Below are 23,029 nucleotides of genomic sequence, written 5' to 3'. Positions count from 1 at the left end.
GAGGAATTAGTGTAATAATTACAATTTGCCCATTGTCCAATTATCAACTCACAAAATGTATGCTGTAATTGAATAAATATGAGTCTTATCCAATTAAATCATTTTTTGAAACTTAACCAATTAAATATGGATAAAGCTTGTTTCAAAAAAAAAAGGATAAATCAGAGATCAATCGCATTCGAATCGACATTCGTCGACGGATTTTCAGCCACACATACAGAATGCGCCAAGAAATATATACACGATCTTTTTTTTGATAATTCATTTATATTAAAACTTCCCTTTTTTGCCTTTTCTGCTTATCCACCTCTTCCCTATTCCCTGCTCAAATTCATCAGTATATTACAAGAAAATTAAAAATGTTGTTACAGTATTTAAGAGCCAAAAAAAAATATAATAAAAAACTAATCTGGATAAATCATTCATCTGTTTCGTTTTGAGTTTGATCGTTACGCTCTCCAACTACCTCCATTCACGGCAGCATGCAATGCATGACCACCGTAACCGTAACCATATCCAGCCACCGTAACTGAACAACTGAACTCAACTAACTACCATAACATGGCGTTAACTTGGCCGCACCTACTGCAGTTTCATTCTCAACCGCGCGCCAACTTCGTCTTCTTCTCCGATCTCGCCGAATTCCGCTCCCTCGAACCGCCATGCCTCGATTCCCTCAACCTCCTCCGCCGGAGCAAGATCTTCGTCGCATCTCCGCCGCTGCTGAAGCCGGTGAAGTGCATCGGCAGCAGATCCACGGAGGAGAAGCAGTGGAGTGAAGAAGCCGAGACCGCAGCAGCGTCTGACTCCGATGAAGCTGCGGCGGATGATGCTAATGGTCAGGTTCCGACCTCAACAACCGTTCCTGCAAGTGAATGTGTTGAGTCTCAGAGAATTGCAACCACTTCTTCCGGCGATTCGCTCTCTCTCGGGATTCGGGAACCGGTTTATGAAGTTCGTTCTTCTTAGCTCTTTTTTTCCTTTTTTTTTGATTTTATCTTAATTCTGAAATTATATATGTGAATTGAGCAGGTTGTAGAAGTGAAATCCAATGGGACAGTATCGACCAGGAAAATCAACAGGAGACAATTATTGAAGTCTAGTGGTAAGTAAAATTCTATGCTGAATTGAGAATAAACACTCAATATTTCACGGTCATGTATAATCTATGCTTGTGCTTATTTCACTTTAATGGGCTCAATTTAGAAGGAGTTGTCAGTTGTTTATGGCATAATTATTAAAATATAATTTGCAATTTTGCATAGCAATTGTATATTGATTGTCCATTGCACTTGCTTTGTGTTGTCACTTGTCTTCCATTATCAATATTGTTTTGTTTTGTAATGTTATTGACTTATTGTTACCCTCCGTTATTGAACAACGCTAAACTATTTATATTATTGAATATTATTTTTTTCATTTGCAGTTTGATGAGTATTTTAATTTTTCAGGTCTTCGTCCACGAGACATACGAAGTGTGGATCCGTCATTGTTTTTGACAAATTCAATGCCTTCTTTACTGGTACAATTTATTTTCTCCCTGTATCATTTCTTAATATCTCATTATAAGTATAAATGCACATAAGTCCAGATAATTATGCTGAAAATAGGAATGGTTCATTGTATTGTTTTGAGAAATAGAATTTGAACTTGGCTTTCATCATCATCGTTCTTGATCCCCCCCAAATTTCAGTAAAGCACCATGTAGGTGTGATTTATATAAAATAGGTAACATGTAAAACTAGAACCATGTACTGAAAGTGGTAGGACAAAAACTACACAAGACTAGGTCCATAAGAAATAAGAGTCTAATTAATCTACTGCAAAGGTTGACCCAAAAGTTGCTCTTAAACTACTTCCTATATTGCACTGTTTATAAAATTCAGCCTCAAAATGAATTAACACTCATAAAATTGAATCTAGTCCCTACTCACACATGCACACTTTTTGTTTCGTGAAGTTTACCCAGTATGTGGTAAAGAGGAATATACAACATCTATATCACCTGTCGTGTTTATCAGTTAATATTTATTCAATTTCTTTGTCTTGTACAGGTCCGTGAGTATGCTATACTTCTAAATCTGGGTTCACTACGAGCAATAGCAATGCAAGATTGTGTACTTATATTTGACTATAATCGGTATTTTTTTAATTCTGAATTAATTCATGCATCATGGGATGCATCGCTGTCGTTACTTCTTTGATAAAGTAGTAGTAAACTAAAACCAAACTTCTACCAGTAAAGGAGGGCAAGCTTTTCTAGAGTCACTGCTGCCTCGGTTGAACCCCAAGAACAACAATGGAGGTCCATCAATGCCATTTGAACTCGAGGTCTGTCTGGAATTTACTTCTTCATTTAACATGCTTATTACTTAATAGGAGTGAAACAAAACTGAATAAAGATGCAGTCACTTCCAGGCATAGTCTTGTGCAACAATGCTATGTTTCCCAACTCATGTTATGCTATGTCTTTGAGAGAACAAAGTGATTTTCAATCCTACGAGACAAAGCAAGGGGAATATAATCTGGTTTGAATATGGTTATGTACTTGTGCTAGAAAATGAAAAGATATCTGATAATATCTTAATCTTATCTTAGAGTAATTTAAGACAATTTATAGTATTATTTATGATTGGTTTCTAGCCATCTGGGTCTATGACTTTTTGAAGTTTTGGGAGTTTATTTCCAAGTAATTGTTCTAGCCGTCTAGGTCTTGTTACATGTGGCAAATACCCTCTTTAAAAAACTAAAGGAATTTTGAAAATTCCTGTTCACATGAGCATGCATATGATAAGTGGGTTATCATGGATATAATTTTGTTTTTATTTTGTATAGTGTTGGGTCATCATCCATTTGGCTTATCATCATAGGCTAGTCTTCCCCTAGTTATTTGTGTTGAAATACAATATAAAACCATCATGTGTCATTTCCCAACAACTTAAGCTTTTGGAATAATTGGTTCATGACACACTATCAGAGCGTTTGTGACCAAGTGGTCTAGAGTTCGACCCTGTTGCCCCCATTATTCTAATAAAATGTTGAACTTAAGCACATGATATGTGGGTTTGTGCATTGTCCACGCTTCAAGCCCAAGTGGGCTTTTGCGTGATGGGGCGTGTTAGAAATATAATATAAAACCATCATGATTCATGTGTCATATACCCAACAGCTTATGCTTTTGGGATAATTGGTTCAACTTGGTGGAACTTTCAGGTTGTTGAAGCAGCATTGCTTTCAAGAATACAACGCTTGGAGCAGAGACTGGTGCGCTTAGAACCTCGTGTGAGTATGGAAACACAGTGAGTAACTGAATATGATTTGTTGTTTCTTTGTGTGTGTCGGGTGCGCACACGTACATAATGCTTGTTGCTTCTGTAATTGCAGATGTGTACATTTTTGTTTATGGTTTTGATAAGTAGTTATTTCTAAACCTCCATGTGAACAAAAACTGGTAGAAATTTCTGGGCTTTATCTGTTTTTTCATGTGTGATGTGTTCCTGCCATTCTATGAGGTCTTAAAAGTATCATTAAGTGCATTCCATGGCACTTTGAGATATTTCTCGCATAGTATATGATAGAGCTCTTAGTGAGGGTGGGGCCACAGCCAATGAGACCAGGCCCAAAGGATGGAAAGTATATGTGAGAAAGAATAAGAGAGGGGAATCTTAGGAGGGTGAGCTGGCACAAGTTAGTTACGGCCTTTGCGGGTAGGAAGGGTGTGAGAGGTGCGTAAGGCTGAGTGGAGATTCTCATATAAGCTTTCTGTTAGAATGAGAAGGACTATGATGAGAAATAGGTTGTTAAGAGTAGAGTGAAGAGAGTCTCTTCTTCTACAGGAGTCTTACTCTGGGGCAATAGCAGTAGCTATTGCATTTCTGTTTCTTCTATTTCAGTATTAATCAAAGTGTTTCCTTATTCTCATACCTTGTTCTCTATTTCTGTATTTTGGTTCTCATCAAATTGGTCCGACCTACCGGATCATTTACGAGACGGAAGCCAGCGTTCATCTTCGTTGAATCTGACAACGAATGCCACCAGCGAAGAAGATGGAAGCGAAGGTAGCAGCACTGGAAACTGAAGTGGCAAATCTCCGATCAACTCTTGTCACTATGCAGGAGCAAGCGGAGAACAATCAGGCTCGCTTGATTGATCTTTTAACCCAGAAATTATCCAAGCAGACTCAGGAGCAAGATGATTCGGGGAGTGTGCGAAATCTAGACACACCAGCAAGATCTGGAGCCGAGAAGGGAAGTCCATCTGGTGTATCTGGTTGGACTAAGCTCGATGGAGGACAGTTGGATGAATTCCGCAAGTCTGCCAAGAAGGTAGAGCTTCCTCTTTTCAATGGAGAAGACCCGGCGGGTTGGATTGCCGTGCTGAGGTCTACTTCCATGTCATGGGTACAAGCCCAGAAGTCAAGGTGAACTTGGCTCACTTATGCATGGAAGGATCCACGATCCATTATTTCAACTCTTTGCTGCACTTGGACCCCGGATTAACCTGGGAACGACTCACCAACGAGTTGTTGGAGCGCTATGGCACCGCCAACAAGGGTGACGTCTTCGAACAGCTCTCGGATCTCCAGCAACAGGGGACCGTTGACGATTATGTGGTTGATTTCGAGCGTTTGCTCTCGCAGACGCCAAATCTGCCCGATGAACAGTACTTTGGGTACTTCATCCATGGGTTGCGTGAGGACATTCGAGCACGGGTTCGCAGTATGCGGGCTCTGACGACGCTACCTCGTTCATGATTGATTCCTCTAGCTCGGGCAATAGAGACAGAGCTCCACGGAGCGGGTCGCAGCTCAACCGGGTCAAAAAACGGAGGCCCACGATATGGATATGGATCGGGGTCATATAACCGACCGGCCCACCAAACAGCATCAGGCCCAGTTCTAGCGGGTCGTGACTCAACCCAAGGTTGGGTAATGGTGAAGAACCGAGATGACAAAGGAGATCGACGTGAAGACAAGCGTCCCACCCATCGCGACAAAGGGATAAGGCATCTGCCATATCAAGAGCTCCTTGACCGGCGTCAGAAGGGGCTCTGCTTCAAATGCGGCGGCAAGTACCACCCACTTCACCAGTGCCCCGACAAGCAGCTCCGCATCATGTTGATAGAGGAAGGAGACGACGGAGGAGAAGAGGGGAATATGTCGCTGGAAGCAGAAGAGGACGACGCGGCGGCTGTGGACGGTGAGCTAAGCATCATGAAATTGGGAGCCGAGCCACTTCAAGCCCACACGATGAAGCTGCAGGGAACAGTCCAGGGCGTTCCAATCCTCATCTTGGTTGATAGCGGGGCAACGCACAATTTCTTGTCCAAACGAGTAGCAACAGCGATGGGGTGGGAAATTCAAGCTACACCAGAGATGCGAATTCTGTTGGGAGATGGAAGCAAGGTGATGGCCAGCGGTAAGGTTGAACATGTGGGAGTGGAAATTGGTGATTACACAACCACGGTAGAGACAATCCTATTTGATTTGGATGGTATTGACTTGGTTTTGGGAGTAACGTGGCTGATTACCCTTGGAGACATGCTAGTCAATTGGGGGAGACAAACCATGAAATTTCAGCTTGCTGGGAAGTGGTTCTTTTTGCAAGGACAGAAGGGAATACAGCATAAACAGTGGGCTTTGCAGAGCATTTTTGGCCAAAGTGAGGAGCACGAAGGTGAGAGCAAAGAGCTGCAAGCAGCGCATACTACTAAGAACACCAAAGAAGTTTCAGGACTCTCTGAGAAACAGCTTCATCAGTTGGAATCACTCCTCAGTCGTTTCGAGGACATTTTTATGGAGACCATGGGATTACCTCCAAGGCGGCAGAAAGATCACCAGATTAATCTTGTAGCAGGACAAGGGCCGGTGAATGTGAGGCCATACAGGTACTCCCATCACCATAAGGACGAGATAGAAAAACAAGTCAGGGACATGTTGAAATCAGGAATCATTAGACACAGTCAAAGCGCCTTCTCCAGCCCCGTCATCTTAGTGAAGAAAAAGGATGGGTCATGGCGCATGTGTGTGGACTACCGCGAGTTGAACAAGGCAACGATCCCTGACAAATTCCCAATTCCAGTGATAGACGAGTTATTGGATGAACTTCATGGGGCTCGCTACTTCTCCAAGCTTGACCTCAAGTCGGGTTATCACCAAGTGTTGGTGAAAGAGGAAGATGTACACAAAACTGCATTCCGTACCCACGAAGGGCACTATGAATACCTTGTGATGCCCTTCGGTTTGATGAATGCCCCTTCCACCTTTCAAGCGTTGATGAATGAAGTCTTCCGTGACCTTTTGCGTCGGAGTGTACTTGTTTTCTTCGATGACATCCTCGTGTACAGCTCAGATTGGGATCTGCACTTGCAACATTTGACCATGGTATTTGAGAGACTACGTGCACAGCGTTTGGTGGCGAATCGTAAAAAGTGCACTTTTGCCCAGAATTCTGTAGAGTATCTGGGTCATGTGGTTTCACAGGAGGGAGTGGCAATGGACCCTAGCAAGGTGCAAAGCATCACCTCATGGCCAGTACCTAAGAATGTAAAAGGGGTACGTGGTTTTCTCGGGTTGACTGGATACTATCGCAAGTTTGTGCGAGATTATGGTAAGATCGCTAGGCCACTGACTGAACTTACAAAAAAAGAAGGTTTCAAATGGACTTCACAAGCTCAGCAGGCATTTGACACACTCAAAGCACGAATGGTGACTGAACCTGTACTTGCATTACCAAATTTCTCTCAACCTTTCACTATAGAGAGTGATGCTTCCGGGAATGGGGTAGGAGCCATACTTCTCCAGCAAGGCAGACCCATAGCCTACTTTAGTAAAGCCTTGAGTGCTCGCAATCTGTCCAAATCTGCTTATGAGAAATAATTGATGGCCATCGTTCTAGCAGTGCAACATTGGCGACCATATTTGTTGGGGAGACAGTTTACTGTATATACTGATCAAAAGAGTCTACGCCAATTGCTCCACCAAAGAATCACAACCGTAGACCAGCAGAATTGGGCCGCCAAGCTCCTAGGATATCGTTTTGACATTGTGTACAAACCCGGCCCAACGAATAAGGGAGCAGATGCTTTGTCTCGTAGATTTGAAGACGGTGAATTCCAGTCCATTGTCTCCTATCCTCAATGGTCAGAAGGCAAAGAATTGGTTCAAGAGGCCCATCAAGATGCTAAGTTGGCCTCGATCATTGCTGCGATACAATTGGATCCTTCCAGTAAACCTGGCTATACTTATGATCAGGGGGTTTTGTATTATGAAAATCGCCTTGTAATCTCTGCTTCATCTCGCTGGATCCCTCAACTCCTCAGCGAATTTCATGCCACACCGCAGGGTGGGCATTCGGGTTTCTACCGCACATATCGCAGGATTGCTGCAAATATGTATTGGATTGGCATGAAGGGGAGGGTTCAACAGTTTGTCAAGGCCTGTGATGTGTGTCAAAGGCAAAAATACTTAGCTACCTCACCAGGGGGTCTGCTCCAACCGCTACCAATTCCGGAGAAGATATGGGATGAGCTTTCCATGGATTTCATAACAGGTTTGCCCAAGGTCAGAGGAACTGATACAGTGTTTGTGGTGGTTGATCGACTGTCCAAGTATGCACATTTCATTCCTTTGCGCCACCCTTTCTCTGCCAGAGGTGTGGCAGAAGCTTTTGCCAAAGAGGTCGTGCGTTTACATGGAGTTCCTCGATCCATAGTAAGCGACCGGGACCCCATCTTTGTCAGCAACTTCTGGGTTGAGCTTTTTAAGTTACAAGGGACACATCTGACTATGAGTACCGCGTACCATCCTGAGACGGATGGACAAACTGAAGTCATTAATCGTTGCTTAGAGACGTATCTTCGTTGTTTCATTGCGGACCAACCGCGCACATGGCTCTACTGGCTACCCTGGGCGGAGTATTGGTACAATACCACCTACCATGCGTCCACGGGAGTGACTCCTTTCGAGGTAGTCTATGGTCGTGCCCCTCCCACCTTGCTCCGTTTTACTGTTGGGGAAACGAAAGTGGAAGCTGTAGCTCGAGAGCTGTTGGACAGAGATGAGGCACTGCGTCAATTGAAAAGTCACCTCCTTCGAGCTCAAGGATATATGAAATCTCAGGCTGATAAGAAGCGCACAGAGAAGCACTTCGACGTGGGTGAGTGGGTCTTTGTGAAACTTCGACCCCACCGCCAACAATCTGTGGCACAACGCATCAACCCAAAGCTATCCCCACGGTATTATGGCCCTTTTGAAGTGCTTGAGCGCATAGGAGCTGTGGCTTACAAGCTTCGCCTTCCCCAAACATCTCGCATCCATCCCGTGTTTCATGTGTCTCTTCTAAAGAAAGCAATCGGGAATTATCAGGTTGAGAAAGAACTTCCAGAGGGCCTTGCGGGAGAATTGCCACCATCAGTGGAACCCAGCACGGTGCTCGCTGCCCGCACCATCCAACAACAAGGGGAAACTGTGAAGCAATATCTCGTTCAGTGGAATGGCAAGTCTGCAGATGAAGCCACTTGGGAAGATGAGTTGACTATTTTAAATCAGTTTCCCGCCTTCAACCTTGAGGACAAGGTTGTTCCTCAAGCCGGTGGAATTGATAGAGCTCTTAGTGAGGGTGGGGCCACAGCCAATGAGACCAGGCCCAAAGGATGGAAAGTATATGTGAGAAAGAATAAGAGAGGGGAATCTTAGGAGGGTGAGCTGGCACAAGTTAGTTACGGCCTTTGCGGGTAGGAAGGGTGTGAGAGGTGCGTAAGGCTGAGTGGAGATTCTCATATAAGCTTTCTGTTAGAATGAGAAGGACTATGATGAGAAATAGGTTGTTAAGAGTAGAGTGAAGAGAGTCTCTTCTTCTACAGGAGTCTTACTCTGGGGCAATAGCAGTAGCTATTGCATTTCTGTTTCTTCTATTTCAGTATTAATCAAAGTGTTTCCTTATTCTCATACTTTGTTCTCTATTTCTGTATTTTGGTTCTCATCAGTATATGGCTATATGCTTACAAGCACAAACTTCCTTATTAAAATATTGAGTAGATTGATTTTTTGCCTTCTAAGTTCTTAACAGATTAAAAGTTTGCACTTTTCTCTGTCTCTGGATTCATCCCCTGATTGGAATAACTAGTTTCTCTCTCCATCTTCTCTTCCCTCCCTTGGTCCTAGGTTCAAGCTCTTCTTGAGGCCTTGCCAAATCGGATAACTGGCGATATATTGGAGCAACTTCGTACTAGCAAACAAACTTTGGTATTTTGTCTAACTTTTTTTTTACCAATCTTCAGTAATCATCAACTAATCAGGGGTTGTGGGAGAAAATTAGTTTTTTATTTGCTTCCTGCCAACTGCTAGGTTGAGTTAGGTTCTAAGGCAGGATCACTCAGACAGATGCTGCTTGACCTTCTGGAGGACCCCGATGAAATACGCCGGATATGTATCATGGGAAGAAACTGCATACTTAATAGAGGAAACCATAATGTGGAATGCTCACTGCCCTCAGAAAAGCAGATTGCTGAGGGTAAGCTGTTCAAAGGATTCTGTTTTGTGTTGACATCAATATAGATATTTGCATTCTGCACTTATAACACAACTTCTACTTTGCTTTTCTCATGATATGTAGCGGAGGAGGAGGAAATTGAGATGCTTCTGGAAAATTATCTTCAAAGGTTAGTCTCATTCCTAATTTGTGCATTATATTTCATAATTGATTTTTCATGCATTGAGGATTTATATATGGTATTTGGAGTAGTAGTACGCCATGCAGCACTATTACATGCCTTCATGATCTTTGTTTTGTCTGAGTTTAAGATGATGGAAACTGGAAACAAGTTGAAACCAAGAATCAGAAGTTTAACTTATAATTAATGTCCATACACGAGAAGTACATGTTTGATTTGATAGGAATTGGATCAGAATATAGGAAGAAAATGTGTTTATTTACAAGAAAAATTGTTGATACAAGATATACAACCACATATTCGACAGACTTGGTTCTCTCCTAATACAGATCCTTTTTCCAAAACAAAAGATAAGCCTCTTTATGTAACTAACTGACACACTGACCGGCACTAATAATTATCCATCAATGTTACAACCCCACAGATATCCAGAAAGCTCTCTAAACCATGTTACAGTATCTGAAAGGAATATGCATTAGAACTAAGAAGCTACTCTCATAAAGCGTTCAAAGTTCAAACTCCACTATTAGTTGAGAACTCTGGCAAATGCTAATTACTTTCCTTTGTAAGTTTAACATTTCTATTGATTTCATCCTCAAAGTTGATTTTTATGTATAAAATTGCAGATGTGAATCTTGTCATGGTCAAGCTGAAAGACTTCTTGATTCTGCCAGGGAAATGGAAGATTCTATAGGTGTCAGTTTGAGGTTTGAATATCTTCTCTCTCTCTCTCTCTCTCTCTCTCTCTCTTTGTGGTGGTGGTGGTGGGGGGTAGACTTGTATCAACTGATTGTTAATTACTACCTTGAAAGGTTTGAAAGATTACATAATTTAATGTTAGGAAGTTTAGTGCTGTTGTAATTAAGAACCATCAACATTCCGTCATGCATATAGTCAGACACCATAGATTACTTAGCTTTAAACTCGGTTCAAGAAAAGGAATTTGTTGCCGTCAATTATATCTGTCATTACTAACCTTATTTGTTCTAATAAATTTTATTCCATTCAACAGCTCACGAAGGCTTGAGGTTAGCAGAGTGGAACTGCTTCTTCAGGTTGGAACATTCTGTGTGGCAGTTGGTGCCCTCGTAGCAGGTACCTATTTTCTGTGATTATTTGATACAGCACAGTGGTTCCTAGAAAACCGCCCATTAGTAGAGAAATCAATTTCACATACCAGAAGTGAACTCAAACTTGATTAATTAAATTTTGTTGAAGTTTTGGATGGCATTAAAACAACCTATTCTGCACCCATCACTTAATTATTTATTTATTTTATATCATTTAGTTTTGAAGTTTGCCAATACAAACATGACACTGTATCATTTAACCATGTAGGTAGATATTAATTTGTTAGTTGTTACATAAATTTGCATCATGATCATTGCAGAATTTTGCTTTGTTTAAATACTTCTCCTTATAGGACTTCCAGGATTTTGAATCTGGAGGTGCTCAATTTGATCTTGAATAGGAAATTACATAAGAACTTTTGGTTATATAGCATGAATAATTACGTCTAAAGCATGCGATTGGCTGATCTATTATGTGAGAGAGCATTATGTCCTTACCTTACTTATCGATAAATATTTTCATGATTTCAGGTATATTTGGCATGAACCTGAAGTCCTATCTTGAGGAGCAAGTGGTATATGACTTCACTGTCTCAAATCTTATTCCATGCATGAATTTCTTGATTCTTATTGGAAGTTGTTGCGAAACTGTTATTTTCTCTTGTTAAAATAACCGCACTTTGTGGGTTTTATGCAGCTTGCATTTTGGCTGACAACCGCTGGGATAATTATTGGTGGTATAATTGCTTTTTTTCTTATGTATTCCTACCTCAGGGCAAGGAAAATCTTCTGATGAAACTTCAAATTAGGTAATTTTATTACCTTTTAACCTGTTTCACACCATTTTTTTCTTCCGAGATTATTAGTATGAGGCAGAGATGTGAATTTATTGTTATGACATCACCAATATAATGGACCTGTTTTTCTCTGCTTTGTGAATTAATCATTTATTTTCAAAAAATAATCACTTATGTATTTATTGGACTGTATGTATACCCTTTCTTTATGTTATTTCTAGTAGCTTTTGGAATAATCTAGTTACTTCTAGTAACTTTTAAAGTGAAAATCAATTTTTATATTTGTGAACAAACCTAAGTTAATTTCTGATTTTTTATTCAACTCTAAAATCACTAATTTTTAAGCGGAAACAAACGAGCCCAGCATCTTTAACCTAAAAGACATTTAAAGTATTTTCAAGGCTTCTAATGATCTTCCAAGGTATAGTGATCATTATATTATAACCATGATTCCGTGTTAAAGTCCGAACCTGAAGGCTGAAGGAAATCTGAATCATTTTCAGGGGATGTTAAATTATGAAGTAAAGCAAGCACCCAACAGCTGCAGTGATTGTCGATGAGGATTAATCATCCAAAATTGAGTTCGGAAGTATGCATCATATTACTCACATTATTTGAGGGTGGTAGACAATTCTTTATTGCTTCATGAGTTCATATGATAGTCATGATAGATTATTAGCTATCATGAGATTCCACATTTGGTTGTATTCTTTTGTGGGCGTTTGTGTGTGCTAATTATAGGGTCAAAGATACAATATACATAAGCAATGCTTAAAGTAGGTAATTCAATGCAGATAGCAATAAACATTTTTGTTTGTGGTATAATATTACCAAACTAATATTTAGGGTGATAATGTATGTCTGAAATCAGTAAACACTTCCACCCACAAAAACAATGAACACGTATCTGGCTCCTTTTATTATCTGCTTAAGCCTACTAATGGTGTGTACCGAAACTTGGTGCGAAGCTAAAAAGTAATTCTGAGACATTTTCTCTAAACACGAATTAATCTTATGTTTAGTTGTCATTGGAAGTCATGTAATCACTTCTGCGGAAAAGGTCAAAGTGTAGCTTGTAAAGTTACCATGTTTTGAATTGTATGCTTACTCTAAATTTTTGGTGAAAGGTTAAAAAGAAGAGTAAAAGAGATAGCACCTTGGTTCTTTGGTAGCCTGAATGTGCACAGCATCATGTGCTTCCAAAAATGTGCTGCATTTGGTTTGCATATCCAGATTCAGTCAAAATCAAATAACTTTTATTTGCAGCATGCTTTTCAGCTTCGTGCACCTCTCTACAAATCATAGACATCTTTTTACTATTGTCAAATTTATTTAACACCTACCTACAGCTACTTACTTGAGATGTTGAAAGATATCAACTGGGATCTATTTAAAGGTTTGTTTTATTAAAATTTATTTAAAAGGTAATAAATCTAGTTAAAAGTGTTTTATTACAAAGCATTTTAAAGGTCATAAATGTATTATCTTTATAAAAAAGAAGGTCATGAATGTATGAGCCAATTTTAAAATTGTAATTCGATAAATAATTTCATCACGGGATAACAACACCTATAAAAAAAATACCTTTTATATCTACCCAAAAAAATACCTTTTATTATGAATACATTATCTCTTATCACCGGTTTTGATCCAGTTTGGTCAGTTCCCACATATTCTAAAATCTACCAATTTTTTCTTCGAATAGACTAATCATTTGACGTGCATAAGGTAAATAGCATCAGTTATAAATGGGTATCGGAATATTTGATCTCCACAACCACCTGCATTTATATGTTACCGCGTAGAAAGAAACCTAGAAACTATGATTAGGGAAACATAAAATATGAGTATATATAATGAAGCCTAAGTTAAGTTCTAGGTCAAAGTAAAATTCCAAATGCGAAATACTAATGAAATACCAAAACTAGGAAACAAAACAATGTAAAGTCTGCAACAAATCTGTTATAGACACAAAAAAATAAACTCATTAAAATGTACAGTTCAAACCCCCTAAAAGTAGCAAGATGAACAACTAATCAAAAACTCTCCAGGGGAAAATCCTCGTGGCTATGAATCAGTGCACTTTCTGATTGAAATGAAGGAAGCAATCTTTTGGAGATTCTGCTCTGTTTATAGCAGGCATCCAAGCTTCCCTGACCCTGTGATGGGCTTCTCAAATCACAACCTCAAGTATGAACCATAGTGCACATAAGGCTTAATAAGACAGTTCGAGACTACCAAAGCTCAAAAGACCATCAAGGCTTATCATATAAACAAAATCAGGTTGCATACACAACCCAGACACACCAATTTGCGTCTATTCTGATGCCTTTGGGGTTCCATCAATGACTATGTTCCCCATACCAACTTCCACAGCCTCATGCTCAGCCTTTTCCCTCTTCACCTTTTCAGACATTTCCTTGTCAATAGCATCAGGGTGTATATTAGGCAATGAGGGCTCAAGAGTTCGAGGACCTGCACTCATCCATGGATGACTGAGGCATTGAGCAGCTGTTGGTCTCTTCTCAGGGACAAAATCAAGTAGTGGAAGAAGGAAGTCAGCCATGTCTTTTGCATCTTGCTCACTGAATTCATACTTCTCCATCAGCACTTTATTAAGAGGCCAGAAACGCAACCGACGAATGTGCCTCAAATCACCATATCTATTGAAAAAGTCCCGGGAATAGCGGCCGCTAAGTGCAATCTGAAGGAAAAAGTTGCTCAATTTTTGCAGATGGAAGATAGTAATCAGTTTAAAATGGATTGCAGTAAAAAAAAAGGAGTAAATATAAATACTATAAGATCATGAAAGTAGTGTCTACGGTGGAGCAACTGAATAACATAAGGGAGAATTAAGCAGCATGTATGTTGAGTTGAATATTCTTTTCTTGAGCATAACAAGATGCAAAATAATAATAACAAACTTATATGTTTAGCAACAAAACACCTAACATGCCTACCTTGCGCGGCATCATTCCAAGAAGCTCCATCATCAATGCCAGATGATCCTGTCGAGTAAAAATCTGATCAAAATAATTGGTAAATTGAAGTTGAAGTCCAAATAACTGCAGCAGTATATCATATATTCCCAAAAGAACAGGAAATGATGGCATTCTCGGTAGATATGGACAAGAAAAACAAATTCAACAGTAAACAATATTTTTAATGAAATGAGGGCTTCGAGCCGCAAGGGTGTTGCTCCAGTACCCATTTAAAATGGGAGGGTTTAGAACCATTCAGTCCATCATTTGAAATGTAAAGGACTAGATTGCAAATTACAAAAGTTCATTATGCAATAAAGCATGACAAATAAAGGTAAAAAGGTATGAAATCCCTCCATTTTTAGATGAGAACCAGAGAAATTGCCTAAATGTAGAAAAGTTATTTTGCTTCCTAGAGATTTGAACTTTAAAAGCTTTTGCTAAGCGCCAAAGAAGAATAGTAAAGCTTCAATTGTAAGATCACTAACAGAATAAACAACAAATATATTCAAAAAGTTGAAAAGACTGCAACATCTTTAGACCAAAGCCATAATTTAGCGGATAATTGAATCTAAAATACTAGAGAATTGATATGTCCAATGAGTGGTCTGGTAGCATAATTACAGATTGAGAAGTACACCTCTATTTTAACCTTCAGAAACAAAGCTGACCAGAACTTAAAATATTTAGATGGAAAATATGTCCTTTTTAACCAAACTATTGGGGCCCCAAATGTTGCCGAGCTAACAACCTTAAACCCACCTTTAAAGCATATTAGTACAACAGGAATTTTAATAGGGCAATATTCACACTAAACTTTCCTTAATCTCAAAATACAATGCAAATGACCAAGATGGCAGATATAAACAGAAAAAAATCAACAAAAGATGTAATTATTCACCCAGACAGTAAAAAGTATAGCACTGAAGCAATGATAAAATGGAAGTGGCTGCGCATATATAAATAGCTAGCAAGATACGTAAAAGAAATTTAAACACTTATTTACTTGACAAAACCAGAAGAAGTATTCATGAATGAAGATGCAACTCTTGTAGTATGAAAAGATAAACAATTAAATTGTAGAATTAAATAACAATTAACAACCAATCACACAGTTTTTACAACTTCTACTCTCTTCAGATTTTTTTTGAAGACAAGAGAGTTATTAAAGCAAAAATAAGAAAAATATTAATATTAACAGCAAGCATTAGATAATGATAGACAAAAGTCAAGTCGAACACTTATTTTGAAGTCCAAAATAGGTGCACTTACCTCATCCCTCTCATAGTTGTCACCGCTATGAGGATCAAAAAGAACATCACCAGTGGCAAGCTCAAAGCAAATGCAAGCAAAGGACCATAGATCTGCTGGAGTTGAGTACTTAGATCCAAGAAGAACCTCAGGACATCTATACTGCCTTGTCTGAATATCATTAGTGAATTGTTTATATGTCCAGCAAGCATTACCAAAATCAACCAGCTTGCACTTAAGATCAACATCTGCAAGCAACTTCTTTCTGGTAGAGCGGCTAGCTCTCCTATGACCCTGACTTCCTTGTGGAACATCCTTAGTTTCACAAGTCTTTTTTGATTCATCTTTACTCACTGGACTATTAGGTTTATTTTCACTAGATTCTAGACTTACTTTCGAATCAATACTACAATCATCTTGCTGAGGTGCTTTAGAGTCCTCCTCTGCTTCCTCAGAATTTTCCTTCACAACACCACCCTGAGCTACTTTTTTAGCCTTTTTTTTCCGCATTTTCTTTTTCTGGTTTTTGGTCAGATCTCCATTCAAACTTTTTTCATCTTTTATGGTCCCATTCCTGGACAAGGTCTTGTCCTTGGTGTTTGGAAGGACAAGTGGAACACCTGATTTTCTAGGATCCTTAGATGGATCTATTGGAGACAGAAGCAAGACATTCTCTGGCTTCAAGTCGGTGTGTATCACAGAAAGCTCACGATGCAGGTAGTCCAAACCCACCAAAACATGGAAACAAATTTCTTTGACCATTGGAAGTGGAATCCCTCTATAATCACTATACTTTATAAGTGTGAGGAGATTATCACCAAGGAATTCAAAAACCATACAAACATGCTGGCCATTAGGCCCTGAATGCTTAAAGTGATCCAAAAGCTTTACAACACATTTCTTATCATCTAGATCCCCCTCAGCAAGTTGTTTAAGAATCTTTATTTCATCCATCGCTGCTTCAGTGTAGTGCTGAGCACTTTTCTGAATTTTCAAAGCAACATATCGCTGCAAAAACAAATAATTTCCCCCCTCATCAGTAGAGTTCCAAATGAAAGACCACAACATGTGTGTCATCAGCTAGCTTTCAAAGATAAAAAGAATAACACAGCCATTAAGTGAATTACCATCATATGACACATAATAGCAAAACATAAAGAGCAACAAGGCAACAAAAAGCACGTGCCACCGAAACCGGAAAACACAAATCCCAACGCATTAACGGATAAGCAAGACTTTGACACATTGACTCAAACGTGGAACCGCAGTTCAACCGAAATACAAACATACACTATGTGTGACTAACTACTTGCAAAATTTGTTAATAAGTGTTTCGAGTTTGGATGGTTCGGTTAAGACAAGTTCTATTATTTGTTCCAAACTAAAAAAGGATGATAAAAGTGAAGAAAATCATATACTTTAATCAAAATTTTCTACCAACATGTAAAATAGCTCACAAGATACTATCTTTTCCCTGACCCAAAACATTAAACTACTCATGAAAGGTAAAAAGCATAGATTTTTAGTATTTCCCAACAGTTTCATGAGGAAAAAAACACGAGGGCACTAACCGATTTCTGAGTATCCCAAGCGAGCCAGACAGTGGAAAAATGACCCCAACCGAGCTTGCTCTGGATCACGTAGCACCCATTCTTGAAAGCGTCCCCAATCCGAACCGCATGGTACCCTCCACGCCTGTAATCCTCGGTGCCTTCGTCCTCCGAACTGTAGTCACTCGCCTCATTGCGGTTGCGGTCTTCCGCCATTGAGGGACAAACCACCACAGTTCACAAATCACGAACTGTTGATATCGATGCAGTGAGAGAAATTGAAGGTTTCAACGATGGTGAATCGATTTGACGAAGAGGTAGCAGAAACCCTTGAACTCAGGCAACGGTGAAAACTGAAACGAAATTAGGGTTTTTGTGTGGGTGTTGCCGGGAAAACACACGTAAATGAAAGATAAATCTTTGTTTGAGAATAGTAAACATTACCGATTGGTTCCAATGGTTAAAACTTAAAAGTAACTGTTTGAGCAGTCAAATAATTATTTTATTTTATTTTTACCGCATCCAAGTCGAATAAGTTATCTCAATAGATGGATCACAAAGAAATCATTTCTTCAATAGATTCAGGTCTCTTAAGCGAACCTTAAAGATTTTACTTTATGTTTTATGCTCGCTCAAGTTTGGCTGAAGCGAGATCCAATTGTCTTTCCTTCCTTTGAACCTCCATAGAGAACTTTCCTTCATCCCAGCTTTTGTTTCCTCCTTTTCAGTTGGATCTTCATGGTTTCTCTTCAAACTTCATTCATACACAAAATTTAGGGATTACACTTAAAGTTAACATAAATCTAACCTAAGTCTAAACATTTACTCAGCTGAGGAATAAAGTGATATGTAATCGGAGCACTTAAGCAGATAAATGCCTAAATGATATTGAAAATCACGTAAAAATGACACTTATCACCGCCACCTTTTCCTCACACTGCCCCTTCTCCCTCACTCCCTCTCTACCATTTCTCCAATGCCCTTTTCTCCCTAAAACCCTAGGTAATTTTTTTACAAGTCATACCCAACAGACTCCAAACCTCTATAAACCATCCACTTAAAGACCCATTTTTTCCCAAACCAAAACCATTGTCGACCCCATACCACGACGCAACAACCACCACCATTGATGGCCTCATCCCACAACCACAACCAACTAGTTGTGCCATTGTGGTGAACACATTGGACACTCTTCGTACCATGCTGAGGTTTAATCGAGCCCATATGTTGTTTTCGTCCTTCTTTACGCTACAATGTAGCCCTCGCCACAATCTACCACTGCGACTCCAACCTCTTCGGCCTTCGCCACTACAAGGAAACAAGGGATTATTAACGACCAAAAGTCGTCTGTAATAACCAAAGGTTGTCGATGGATAATTTTTTTTACAATGAATTACTGACAATTGGTAATTACGGACAATCTTGAACTTTGGTAATTACATGAATATTAGGTCATCGATAGTTATCTACGGACACAACCTTGGGTATGTTGCCGATGATATTGAGTGTCGGCAATTGATTTGACTTGCACAAAAAAACTCATTTTGTTGTGGTTATGAATGTCAATTCATGAAAGTTCCTTCCACAATTGTTACATTTTCATCCTTAGCAGAAAGAGTTTTTTTTGTCCATTGTTCATTTTCACTTTTCAACCCTTAATACAAGGTAAACAAAAAAAAATTATAGGGTTATCGACAACTAATGACTAGAATTCAATAGACCTTCAATTTACAGACGACCAAAACCACTGGTAATTTAAAAAATTGAAATTACAGGTGACTTTGGTTGTCGGTAACCAACAATTAGAATTTAAATAGATCGTCCAAGTGATCAGCCTTCACTAATTTTAAAAAAAATTGAAATTACTGATGACTTTGTTCGTCAGTAACTAACTGTCAGAATTTAGAAAGACTTTCAAGTTACCAGCCGCATAGGCCGTTAGTAATTTGACAGTCATTTCAGAAAGAGATTAATTTCTATGCACTGATAGTGTAAATGAGATTTACACAATCATTCAATCACATCCCTCCATTTTGGCATCTCATAATTACTTTTAAATTTTATAATATTTAAAATAAGAAATGGAAGGTTGTGATCGAATGACTGTGTAAAACTTTTTACACTGTCAGTGCATAGAAACTAATCTCTTTCAGAAAACCGACAACCTTGTTCGTGCGTAAGTTGATAGTAACTGATTCTGTCAAAAAATTACCTGATGCCAAATTACCTCCGGTCAACACCGACGGTAACACATTAAAAGAATGTTACCATCAATAACATTGAGATTTTGCAATAACTTTTTAGGCTGGTGGTAAAATGGTGTCGATAATTACATGTTGTCTTGCAGTGCACTCGAATTATCACTAGAAGTCGCGACGCCCTCAACCTGTCTTCGGCCTGAACAACTGAGTCGTGGTCAGGTTTCGCCTTTGAGAACCACGACGGAAGCACTATACATAGCCTTTTATGACGTGAGCTTGGCATCAAGTTTCATTCTTCCTCTCTCCCCCTGCCACAATTTCTCGTTTGGGATCTCCTCCTCTCTCCCCCTCTCTCACACGGTCTTGCAGTTGGAGAATGAGATGTAAGAGTAACGACGACAGTCAAAATGTTTAGAAGTGGATGATGCAAAGGAAGGAGAGAGTATGTGATGATTGATGATATTTTTAACTTTTTGTAATGGTACACTATTGAACCACTTTTTTTTAGAGTTATGTTTTGCCTCGTAACAACACCAAAACGCTTTTGTTTTTTACAATCGTCTTCAAAGAGTCACAGAAAGACAAAGTGGAGTTAACTAAGTCAATGTTTACGGCAGTTTAGTTTGTTAAGCTTTTGTCAATATTAATTGTTTCACCCTTTTGACAATAACACACAGTTGCACCTGGTCTATAATCTTCTAGAATATCATTTTCAATTCTTTTGTAAGACCTTGACAAATGACAATCAAACACACAACAACGTTCAAATCAAACCAAGTAATAAAGAAGAAGAAACATCAGCGCTTACTTCATGGGAAATTATTACGTCGTGCAGGCCAGTTAAACAAAATATACAATCATTTGTTCTTTTTATACTTTATACGCAACTATGTGGGGAAATTTGAGTAACAACAATATTTTTGGTTGAAAATGAAAGGAGAAGAAATGATAATTGGTTCTTAACTTGCAAATATCCTATTCCATACATGGACACTTCCGTAAGAAAAAAAGAAATATTAAGTTAAAAAGGTATAAATTAATAAAATAATTATTTCTACAAAATAATAAAAGTAGAAAACACGTGTTCAATTTATTTTTACATTTTAATGATTATTTAACTATCTATATATTATGCCTAGCTAATGTTTAATTAAAAAACTTAAATTTTGATTGAAAATTTCAAGAAAAGTATAATTTTTATTTGATTAAAATAATTAACTAGTCAGATAATTTTTTGATCACAAGAGGAAGTCTAACTAGTCAGAGAATAATTAAATTTTAAAATTTACATAAAAGGCATAAGATGAGAAGATGACTTGTGGGTTCATAATAATTGATATAGTATTATATGTGATTTTATGAGATTCAAGAATGGTCAAACTTGATATAATCCGGATTTTAATTATTATACACTAAAAGTGTGTTGGTGTAGTGGTTTAACACTTCATCATTTAAGCAAGTGGTTGGGGTTCGAATCCCAACTCTTACGAATAGAAAAAACTCATTGACCAGCCCACTACCGCTTATTGCGCTGACCGTGGGGCAATGAATTAATCTCACGGCTATCGGCTGTGGAGATACCTTATTCAAGACAAAAAAAAATATCATGGCCCTTTATAATCCATTACATGTTCCGGATCACCCATGAACGGATGTTTCTATATATGAATTTCATTGTAAGTATGCCATGGACTTGATCCATATCTATGGTTGTGGATATCGCTTCTCTAAGATTTATTTAACGTATGGTGGTAGATGATGTAAATGAAAACATGTTGTTGACTTGTACTTCAATGAGTTTGTGAGGTTGCATGGCTTGCTAAGAAGCTTAGTTTCAGATCATAGAGACTTAAGTTTCTAAGACATTTTCGGAGGACGCTATGGAAAAATCTGTTGTAATAATTACTCAAGGAGTAATAATTACATAGTGTGTTCCAAAATAACAAATGTGTTGCATTGAATGGATTTGAATGAAGTCCCACATAGAAAGTGGAGTAACTATTCAAAGCATTTATATATCATTAAATGCCAACCATTCAACAAAGAGACAAAGTGAGGATATAGTGCCACATGTGCATGGTTTGGTGGTCCCAAGCTTTTATGTCACATGTTCCATTCACACCACCCCTCGCCGGTGGCGGCTTGTAGACGGCACGGCACTTGAGTAACAGACATAATTTATGAAGGGTCGCAACCTTATAAATTGTTCTGTTTTTGCCTATAAATAGAGTGCATGTTCAGAATTCAGAACACACAATCATATCCTCTGTTTTTCCAGAAAACACTTCGCTGCATTTCGAGTTTTCATTAGTCTTGTGCAAACTCGAAGTAAGGCTGATTATCCTGGGTATTCTAGCATCCAAACTCTAAGACGAATTCAGAAAGTGCTTGAAATACTTTAAGAAAAGTGATTTCATCACGATCAAGCCTATTCTTTTTCTAACAAAATCTAGGAATCAAACTTCTATTTTCTCACCTCATGTCATCCACATTCCACAAATATATGGACAAATAGATCATGTACGTGATAAATCATACTTTCAAACGTGTTTATCACATTGAGTTTGCATATAATAGGAAATTTCATTCTACTACCACACATTCTCTCTATTTGAGGTTTTTTATGGATTTGATCCTATCACTTGATTTATCGTCACTACCTAATGTTTCATCTATGATGCATAGAGATAGCAATGCCAAAGCTGAACTTGTTAGGAAATTGCCCAAAACATGTATATAATGGACTAATGGTAATTGACTTCTACTTCTCTTTTGGGCAACCTCTGCCTGACAAGTGAGCAGTTTCTAGAATAATAATGACGACACCAATGTCTCTCTATTATTTATATAAGAGGTATAAAAGGCTTCATATTTATATAATGTAATAATAATATGGCCCTGCTAATTCACAAAATGCCACCTCTGCCCATTGAACATTTCAAGGACAAAACGAAACAGAAAAAGAATATACAATACTATAACAATAACAAAGGGGTAGATTAGCCACATTCAAATAATTAATGAGAATTGTTATTCAGACCCCCCGATAGCTATTCAGACCCCTCAAAATTGGTGAATTATCCAAAATGCCCCTGTTTAAAAAAAAAAAACTTCCCACTTTCCCCACTAAATCCCCCCCCCTCCCACTTCCCCCCTTATCCCACTTCTTCAAACTTCTGAAACCCCCCCAAACACATTTCACTCATTCAAAATCTCCCTCCTTCTCTCACACATCTCCTCCACTGCCTCCGCCTGCCACCGCCATCGCCAGCGACATCGCAACCGAGTGGAGTCGCCGCCACCCCCATCGCCACCTTCTGCTGCAACATTCTTCCCGAAACCCAGGTTTGTTACGCGACCCAACCCATTCTGTTATGGTTTTAATCGCACCTTGTAGATAAGTTTGTGTCGCAGCTTGAAGGTGCGTGCATTTCAGAATGAACGCACCTTAAGGGTGCGCTTGAGCCGCACCTTTAAGGGGCGACACAGACGCACCCTGAGAGTGCG

At 38.9% G+C, this 23,029-nt stretch overlaps 2 protein-coding genes across 2 annotated transcripts; one reads left to right on the top strand and one right to left on the bottom strand.

Annotated features, from left to right (window-relative positions):
* The first annotated feature begins 297 nt into the window (after positions 1-297).
* On the top strand, positions 298-12,476 carry LOC130748050 (magnesium transporter MRS2-11, chloroplastic). The gene is made up of 14 exons (XM_057601135.1): positions 298-954; positions 1,033-1,105; positions 1,452-1,522; positions 2,055-2,140; positions 2,241-2,331; positions 3,214-3,282; positions 9,164-9,244; positions 9,347-9,512; positions 9,615-9,660; positions 10,299-10,379; positions 10,685-10,767; positions 11,274-11,317; positions 11,440-11,551; positions 12,043-12,476. The coding sequence occupies exons 1-13, from the start codon at positions 562-564 to the stop codon at positions 11,533-11,535; spliced, it is 1,380 nt and encodes a 459-aa protein (XP_057457118.1). The 5' UTR covers positions 298-561; the 3' UTR covers positions 11,536-11,551; positions 12,043-12,476.
* Positions 12,477-13,437: 961 nt separating this feature from the next.
* LOC130748049 (uncharacterized) lies at positions 13,438-17,721 on the bottom strand. Its single transcript, XM_057601134.1, has 4 exons — positions 17,343-17,721; positions 15,793-16,779; positions 14,500-14,547; positions 13,438-14,243 (listed from the first exon to the last, which is right to left on the bottom strand). Exons 1-4 carry the CDS (start codon positions 17,535-17,537, stop codon positions 13,857-13,859), a joined length of 1,617 nt encoding a protein of 538 aa, XP_057457117.1. The 5' UTR covers positions 17,538-17,721; the 3' UTR covers positions 13,438-13,856.
* Between the last annotated feature and the right edge of the window lie 5,308 nt (positions 17,722-23,029).

The sequence above is a fragment of the Lotus japonicus genome, chromosome 3, assembly GCF_012489685.1.
Source record: "Lotus japonicus ecotype B-129 chromosome 3, LjGifu_v1.2".
NCBI classification, from domain to species: domain Eukaryota; kingdom Viridiplantae; phylum Streptophyta; class Magnoliopsida; order Fabales; family Fabaceae; genus Lotus; species Lotus japonicus.
This window is presented reverse-complemented; position numbering and strand designations above follow the sequence as displayed.